Source organism: Montipora capricornis, chromosome 5 (assembly GCF_036669925.1).
Source record: "Montipora capricornis isolate CH-2021 chromosome 5, ASM3666992v2, whole genome shotgun sequence".
Lineage (NCBI taxonomy): Eukaryota > Metazoa > Cnidaria > Anthozoa > Scleractinia > Acroporidae > Montipora > Montipora capricornis.
The window spans coordinates 1,145,001-1,153,881 of record NC_090887.1 but is presented as its reverse complement, the minus strand read 5'-3'; the positions used below and the strand labels follow the sequence as shown (position 1 = coordinate 1,153,881).

General features: G+C 39.2%; 2 protein-coding genes across 2 annotated transcripts in view; one reads left to right on the top strand and one right to left on the bottom strand.

Annotated features, from left to right (window-relative positions):
* Positions 1-22: 22 nt before the first annotated feature.
* On the bottom strand, positions 23-1,935 carry LOC138050129 (uncharacterized). Its single transcript, XM_068896594.1, has 2 exons — positions 150-1,935; positions 23-54 (listed from the first exon to the last, which is right to left on the bottom strand). The coding sequence occupies exons 1-2, from the start codon at positions 1,933-1,935 to the stop codon at positions 23-25; spliced, it is 1,818 nt and encodes a 605-aa protein (XP_068752695.1).
* A 3,387-nt stretch (positions 1,936-5,322) lies between these two features.
* LOC138048757 (chondroitin sulfate N-acetylgalactosaminyltransferase 2-like) overlaps positions 5,323-8,881 on the top strand; it is a 3,881-nt gene continuing 322 nt past the window's right edge. Inside the window, exon 1 of the mRNA XM_068894880.1 lies at positions 5,323-8,881. This exon is cut by the window's right edge and continues 322 nt beyond it. Coding sequence (XP_068750981.1) covers positions 5,495-7,087 — 1,593 coding nt within the window. The 5' untranslated portion in view covers positions 5,323-5,494 and the 3' untranslated portion in view covers positions 7,088-8,881.

The following is an 8,881-nucleotide window of genomic DNA, read 5'->3' as shown; positions in this document are numbered from 1 at the left end:
GTTGTATCCGTGGCGTAGTCTTTCATGCTCCCTTTGTAGTTCGGCATATTTCGCCTGTTGCAACACGGCACTCTCCTCAGAAATGTTCAACTTGTCCTTCCCTATTTTCATCTCGAAAATATGTTGTCTTTGCATAGTATCCCTTTGACCTTCAAGTTCGTTTATCTTGGCAATAAACTTGCTATTCTCAGCCGTGAGCGTTTCCAAACTATCCTTTAATTCACAAATCTTGACTTCACTTTCTTTCAAACTATTCAGTGTTTTGCTTATTTTTTTATTTAAATATTTTTCCTTTTCGGTCGACTGCAACATTCTCTCTTTCAAGAGACTTTCCAAATCTCCCTTCTCTTTCTTCAATTTCTTAATTTCTTTTTTTGCTTTCTTTAATACAGGATAAAACTTGTCCATTTTAAAGTCCTTATCACTTTCACTGTTTCTTTGCAATGAAGAAGTTCCCTCAACCTCACTGACATCACTGAATTTAAAATCCATCCGTTGTAATTCTTCATATTCTTCAGCCGTGCAATATCTCTTCAACCCATATTTTATCCTCTCCAAATCTGCCTGGCTTGCGTCTCTTTCATGCTGTACTTTTACGAGCTTCTTATTTAAAGTGCAAACATCATAGTGCAACTTCTCCTTTTCTTCAAAAGCTAAAGAAGTTGTCTTCCTGCATTCATCAGCCTCTCTCTCAGCCTCACGTATTCTTGACTGTAAGCCCTTAACAGTTTCCTCCAAGGCACGAGATTCAGAATCTTTCTTCTCCAACGCACATGTGTACTCGCTTTTTAACATGGCAAATTCGTTTCCCATTGTTTCTCTTTCCTCAGCGGAACTCTGCTTGATTGCCGAAATCACCTCTTTGAAATCGTCAGTGACATCGGTAATTATCTTCCGTATATTCTGAGTAAAACAGGGGCAAGCTAAATCGCCCGAGTCAGTCAAATTTTCACGGCTAGTCACAGAAGCTTTATCCAGCCCTCTGTTTCTCTTTTCAGAGGACTTCGGCCTGACTTCGGATGACCTCGGCCTCGACCGTTCTTCCGAAGTACTCGAAAAGCTGCCTTCCATTTTCGACGATTTTCGGCTCAATTCAGCTCTCTCCAGTTTCATTTCTTCGTCGCGTTTCTCAAAACTCTTTTGCAAATCTTCGTAATCCTTTCTAACGTCCTCCAAAAGCTTCCGCATTGTTTCTGTATCCTTTTTACTAATAGCTAGTTTTTCCTTGAGCATGCGCAATTCGTTTACTTTTGAGTCATCTAACGAGCAATTAACTTGACAACTCTTGTCTTTGTCTAATCCTCTGCTTGAAGTCTCCGCATCACCTCGTTTACAAGATTGAAAAGAACTCGACATAACGCTTTCATCGAGATTTTTCGCCGTCTTCGAAGGACCTTTATCCTCTGTCGATGTCGAAAACGACGCACTGCTTCCGTCTCGTCGAACTCTGATTTCATTTTTCTTTGATAAACCGATTTCTTTTTCAGATGCAGAAGCCGTGGTTTCATTACTTCGTTTTTTAATCTCTGCTCCGTGTTTTTCAAGCTTTGACAAGGAATTCTTCCTTGAAATTGATGATTTCCCTCTCTCCTTTGGCATACCAAGTTCTTTCTCAGTCGATACACTGTTGAGTGTATCAACGCTTTGGATTTTTTCTGTATGCGGATCATATTCGCCTGTAACTTGCTGTGATCCATCACTAACTGCCTCACTTCCCACCTCAAGAGTTCCTTTTTGCGGTCCAAGATCCGAGACATCTTCGCTTAAAACCTCACCAAACGATTCAGTACGGCCCGTAACTGGTAGTCCTTCACTGAAATCCGTGCTTTCGGCATCAAATTCTGTCGTCGGTGTTACCACACTCTTTCCCAACTCTTGGGTTCGCATCTTACCTTCTCCAATACTTTTAAAAGACGGATTTATCGGATAATTCATTTTGGAAACATCTCCCATAAAATGTCAAAGTGATTTTACATTCTTCCTTGGGGACTCATTTGGCCTGTGTGTTTGATCGTTTCTTGCCCATCCTGATGATTGTGATGTCATTTCATGACGACAAAAATCGCGCGCAGATCGCGGACGGAATTCGCGCGCCCAGGCTCGAAAGGGTTTTCGGCTGAGCGCGCGCGCGTAAGTCACACACACAATTCTAAAAGCTGCTCTCGTCAGCTCACGATTCAAAGTGGGTCACCAGAAATAAACAAATACCGCTAGCTTCGCTCACCTTTTTTTATAATTCCTATACATATGGAATATAAATAGACATCTCCTATTCACGAAAACAACGAAAATTGTACACAAATGGTTTCATGGGCACTTAAATCCGTTTGTGTTGGCCTGTAGCTTCACTCGCGCGTGCACTCGAATGAGCGGGTGACGCATGCGTAAATGCCGATCTTGTAACCCCCTCATTTTTCCTGATTTTGCAACTTTACTCGCTTATATCTCTGCTTCCGGACGGTGAATTTTTTTTATTTTTTGCATGTTAGCTTAGATTAATTTGAACCGCTTGTCTTTCAAATTTTAAAAAATTATGTAGTTGAAAAAAGAAATTAGCGACACATTTCAAAAAAACTTATTTTTCTTAAAAACTGACCTACAGATTTTGCTGAATTTTAAATGTATTTAGAGATTATTTCTAACATTATCTGGTAACGCTAAATGGGAAGATTTCACCGTCCCGTTTTTTCAATAAAGACAATATATGTTCATTTTAATTAAGGCTCAAAGAAATGCCTTATATCGTTGACATGGTAATGTTATTTTGGAGGAAAATGTGATGTGAGAAATCTATGATGTGTACTTAATACCATGGCCAAATTTTGTCTTGATATGATTACCCTAACTGTATCTAAAAACAGAATATGTTTATTTGTTTGAAAAAAGGAGAAACTATTTCGAGCCTTATTTGTTCTTATTTGAGAGGTGCTTGGTGAGAAATCAGCCAGAAAGTGTTCTTAACATGTTCTCAGTAACATTGGTTTCAGAAATACTTCAAATTATATATTACTACCTGTAGAGGTTTAATTAACATAAAATGCTGTTTTGTATTGTAATGGTCCTGAACACCACAGTACTTTGATATAAGTTACTGTACTGTCCGTGCTCGCTAATTGACAGGTGTCATTCATTCAACCAATGGGACACTTCACCAATGAAATGAAAGAATTTGGCAGCGGGTACAAAATTCGCGCCTTTTTCACTTTTTGCAAGTTCATAAAATTCTGGTTTTTGCATAATAAGTGGCCGAGTGAGTCACGGTTTTTCGTCTCCGAATTTGATAAAAGTGCTTTTTGGCCAGAAAATATTTTAACTTAGGACGAAAAAGAAAGCTGCAAATAATTCAAGACGAAGAGTTTCTGTTGAAGACAATGTTGCTTTATGGTAAGAAATTCTCGACAAAATTTTGCCGAGTACGTTGTTGCTGTAACTTTTCATTTATCCAACTCGAGTCAAAATGTCCTCATATTTTTATTTTTTGGTGTTTTTAAGGAAGGAGGAAGCTTTCTCACCACGGACAAGAAGCCGTGGTACAATAACCCGTTAAAAGTTACAAAACCGAGGGCAACTTTTGTGGCACGATGAGAGACAACAGCCGCAACTCTTCACGTGGACAGTCGCTTGTTTCAAGAAACGCAAACTGAGAGTTTTCTAAATGTTTTGAAGCCGGGAAGCTAAGGTAAATTTGCTTTCAATTTACATTGAATAACTCTGAGCACATTTTTACGTTTCGTACTATTTTAAACCGGACCGTTAGCAAATGCTCTTGCTCTGTGTATAACTCATCATGACCTTGAACGAACATTTCTTAACTGACATAGCATTGTTAAACATATTTTAGTATTTAAACGGATTTCCTAGCTGAAAGTCTAGTGATCCGAAAACTATAGGGATCAAAACCCCGGGGGGTACTCCCTTATACGGGCTATATAAGTATGTGCGGCCCCAAAGGGTAGGGTTTTTCAGCCGTTTTGGTCATAAATAGGGTATCGATTTTGGCCAATTTTCCGCCATTTTGGTCATATGTAGGTTAACCATTTTTGCACTCTAGCCTTTAACATTGGTCTGAACTAGGGAAATAATTTTAAGGCAGGTCTGCACCAGGGTATTGATTTAAGGGTCAGGTCTTAAATTGGGTATCAAATTTTTGGTCAGGTCATAAATAGGGTAGGGAAAATCGCAGATTTTGGTCATAAATAGGGTAAGGGTTTTGGGAAGCGGGCCGCACACCCCTACCAAATTTTTCTGGGAATACCCCTCCCCCCCCCCCCCCGGGGATCAAAACGTAACTTTTCAAAAATTTCAGCCAGAAAAAAAGGCTCCCGAAAATTCTAGGTGATCTTTTTAGGGTAAAAATCCGATTCAAATGGGCAATTATACCATTTTTCATATGTTCGAAAATCCTGGCAGGATAGCAAGAAATTTTACAACAAATGTTCCGAAAATTCTAGATCTCAAATCGCCTTCCGAACAGATATTTTCCGAAAATTGACGTTGGGTACCCCTGATTAGCATAGCCTCCCGGTACATGGTTATGAAGCAGGTGACTGTAAACCTGGTAAATGAAATGAAGGCATATTTTTGCTCGATGGTGGCTTGGGGATACTTGGAAACAATACGACAGCGTGCTCCTTCGCTGGAGGCAACCCTACGACCTACCAGATCACTACTTTAAATGCTCCACCCCTGAACAAGAGTCCCCAGGGCTTTTTCTCCGCCCTGCACTTGGCGGAGAAAAGCCCTGGGAACGGTAGAAGGTTCCATGACGTTGCGGAACATCCCATGAAAGCATCTCAAATCAGAGCAATTTTCGTAAGTCTTCAAGTCTCCATGGAGACTGTTTTGAATGAGAAAAATCTTTGGTAGCAGCGAAAAGCAATTTTACACATCAAATGCATTGTAAAACTATTTAGCTCACGAATTATTGGAGGGATGAGATTTTTCGATAAACATGGGGTATAGGGGGTATATTAAAAAAGGAGTGCTCGTTTCGTGAACGAAAATCCGAATCGAGAGTACTCCGGAAGTTCTCGGCAATTCCAAAATGGCGAACCATGCAAGAAACTAGAATTCAAAATATTTGGTCGGACAGGCGAAACAGCTCTTTGACTTTCAAATGCAGCCAGGATAAGCTCTAAACGTCATTAGTTTCGCTAGTTTTTAACATTTAGTGTTTGTGCAGTACGATAGTTTATTTATTTTGTCTCCAGGAGCTGATTGTCGGAATATTGTTCTTTAAGACAATAACCAGTTTTTTACAGATTGTGTAATCCTACAGATCAAGCAAATGTAGTGCGTGACACGTCACGCTACAAAGTAAAGAAACGTAAACACGTGGCTATTTTTACACACAGCTGAACCTATTGCGCGAGTTGTGTTCGCTACAATAACCGGTCAAAGGTTCTAAAAACCAAGACAAACGTATAATTTATTCACCGTGTGAATTATCGCCAAGACAATTTATGGATGTAGATGATGAACTTTGAAATGTGCCATGCCAAGAATTTCCACAGTGATCGTATTTCGAGCGACTTTTGCAATGGTGCTGTTTATTTTAATGGGACAGATACTATTGTTTACTCTCACAAGATGTCGTGGTTTAATGGAGGAAGATCAAAACATGAAAAATCGCGAAGAGATGGTCGAAAATTCTTCGGCGCAAATTTCACTGATGTCAGAAAAAATGCGTAAGCTCAAAATCGATGTGGGGAATCTCAAACGCGAAAATTCCTTTCTAAGCAGCGTAATCCGTGATTTATCGAGCAAAAATGAGGAAATCTCAAAGGATTTAAAGCGGTTAAAGCAATTAGAAAAAGTGACGATTTCACAAGAGTTAAGCAGCGAAAAGAGCAAAGTTGCGAAAGGAGAGTTTTTGAAAGGTGCTCCAGTGAAGTCCGAGTTCGAGATTGTCCCCTTCGATGCGGTGGCTTTAAACGGGATTTATCAAGTTTACCACGGCCTTTCCGGGAACCCAGCCGAAAGACCATATGGATACAAAGGCAAAGAGTATGCTGAGGTGCTTAAATTCGCGGTGGAATCGCTCCACGGAGAATACGAAGGAAGACAATTTGATGTTTCTGCTATGGACCTTGTCGATGGAATTATGCGAGTTGATCGCATTCACGGGTCGCAATACGATTTTTACTTCCGGACTGCAAACAATAAAATTTTTCATCGCGTTAAAATCAAACGATCGTTTGGCCCTCTGACACTGGCAGGAAGAATAGAAACAATAGACACTAATAAGGAGTTAATTAATCTGGTTCTTCCTCTGTCAGGGCGCATGGATAAATTTAGAACGTTTTTAGAAAATTTTGTCGATGTCTGCATCAAGTGGGATCAGCAAGTTTATCTCACAGTCGTCTTCTTTGGGCAAGAAGGTAAACAGGAGCTGGAATCCATAATGACAAATCTCTCAAAGACTGAGAACTTTACAAATTATAAGCTGATCTTCAAGGATGAGCCTTTTTCCCGGGGATACGGTCTCCAGCAGGGAGCCGTCTCCTGGGGAAAGGGAAATGTGCTGTTGTTCTTCTGTGATGTGGATGTCTATTTTACTGCCGAGTTTTTAAACCGATGCAGAATCTACTCTGCCCCTGGGGTTAAAGTGTATTACCCCGTGGTATTTAGTCTATATAACCCAATGATAGTCTACGGGGGATCACCCCCTCCCTCTATGAACCAATATCGGATTAATCGTGACACAGGTTACTGGAGAGATTTTGGCTTTGGAATGACTTGCCAATACAAGAGTGACTTCTTAAAAATTGGGGGGTTTGACCTGTCTATCAAGGGATGGGGAATGGAAGACGTAAAATTGTACCGCAACTACCTTGCTAGCGATTTAGTTGTTATAAGGGCTGCAGACAGGGGGATTTTTCATAATTGGCATTCAAAATACTGCAATCGCAATTTGACTCAAGCTCAATTTTTAGCCTGCATCAAAAGCAAAATCAAGTCTGAGGCATCGCATTCACAGCTGGGTCTGTTAGCATTTGGTGGGAAGATTTTTGATGAAAAAGAGACGGACTGGATCACACAACTTCAAGAATCTAAGAGCAGTGGAATTAGTAAGAAGAAAACCTAAGTACTCAATGACTTGTTTAACCCACTTAACTAATGCCAATGTCATCATGCGTAATTATTCTCTTTACTCTTCCACACCAAAACCTATGGTACTGGTAGGGAGACCTTTCAAATAAGACCACGCTTTGGCTGTGGTGAACATCTCCTTCATTCCTAAAACTTCTATGTTTAAGCAAGTTATGTGAACCAGAAAATTTTCAGTTGATCATTGGTTGGCCTTTGGGTGGAAGAAAAGCAGATGATCTGGCTACAGATCCCACTTTGACCATAAAAGCTGCCCTTGTCTGTACTGGTAATGAATACTTTTACATCTAATCATACACTTTGGCATTTTTAACCATTTTTGCTCGATTTGAATAATTGTTGCTTAAGTTGATAGCACAAGAACTAGGTTAGTACTTGTGTGTACTTCCACATTGAAAAAAGCTACTGTCAACCAGGGTTCAGATCATTATTAGGCAAAGGCCAGACTCCATCAACCAAGAGTAAGATTTACCCAAATTGGCCCAGGCGCCATTGGCATCAGAAAAGTGTCTATTTTTAAATTAGGTTTTGACCAAATCGGCTAATTCAATGTTGTACCCAATCCAAACCCTCTGGGAATGAAACATTTTGTCCACGTATTTCCATAAATTATCATTTAAACATGAATGCTACATTGTAACGCAAATACAATACACAAAGAATCTTAAGCCTGGAAGATTTGAATTACAATTCAAATTGAAATTACAATTCAAATTGAATTTGAAGATTTGAATTACAACATTTGGTCTATAGTTTATTTTCCCACAAAACTAATAGACACTTTTCTGATGCTGATGGTGACAAACATGATACCAGATTCTTACTCTTGCATAATTGACTCTTGGAAAACGATAATTTTTACACAACGATACACGCATGCAGGCAGAGGGAAGACACAAAAAGCCTGCTACCACAGGTCTCCTTTGACAAATAAAATGATAACACTGTTTCACAACCTAAGAAGAAAACTGACAGTGCTGAGGAAGTTAGGATACAAAAATAGAGGAAGCTTTAATGGTAGGGTTTTTTTTTTGTAAGGTGCAGTGATGCTTAAAACAGAATTTTTATGTAGAGTTTTTAATGCAAATTATAATTATTGGTTATTAATTAATGTTTTAATATGAGATAATTATAGGCAAAGGATATTACAAAAGAATGCTAATTGTCAACAATAGAGGGGTAAAAATTATTTATATCAAATTCTATAGAGGTTTCTTGTCAAAAAACTTTCACAAAATAAAGATTAATTAATACAGTGTATTAAATATTATTATTTATTCTCATTAATAATTCATAAGCTAAAAACAAAAAGAAATCACCACCGTGAAGGAAGTTTGGATATGTGGTCTTAATTACTGATTCCTTTGAGAAGCAATATCAAAAACTCTAAATCGGTTAAAAAGCTCGGCCTTCGGCCTCGTTTTTCAACTCGCTTCTTGGTGTTTGGATATCCAATGAAACACTCCTCCTCGTGTTTGATATATTACTTCACTCATGTCTGTCTAGTCAAGGGTAAATTAAAACCAAAAAAATGGGGTTCACCATATGAAGACCGATGTCTGTTGCATGCTTTCTGCTGCAAGTTAAAAAAATCTCCATCCCCCAAGGAAGAAACAGCACTTTCTTGATGATTCCCATGAAATCTCCCCTCCCCAGGATACAACCACCCAGACAACAAACTTAAATTAAACACCACCAAACTGTTTTAACCCATTGACTCCCAGGGGCTCCCCATTGAAGAGTAAAATCCTCTGGCGTTAGACACAGTAAA

Bases quoted from the DNA above. Each gene is read 5' to 3' on its own strand.
- LOC138050129 (XM_068896594.1), bottom strand. From the start codon at position 1,935: ATGAATTATCCGATAAATCCGTCTTTTAAAAGTATTGGAGAAGGTAAG. The intron at 55-149 runs GTCAAAGGGATA...GTGTTGCAACAG, and splicing joins CAAGATAAACGAACTTGAAG to GCGAAATATGCCGAACTACA.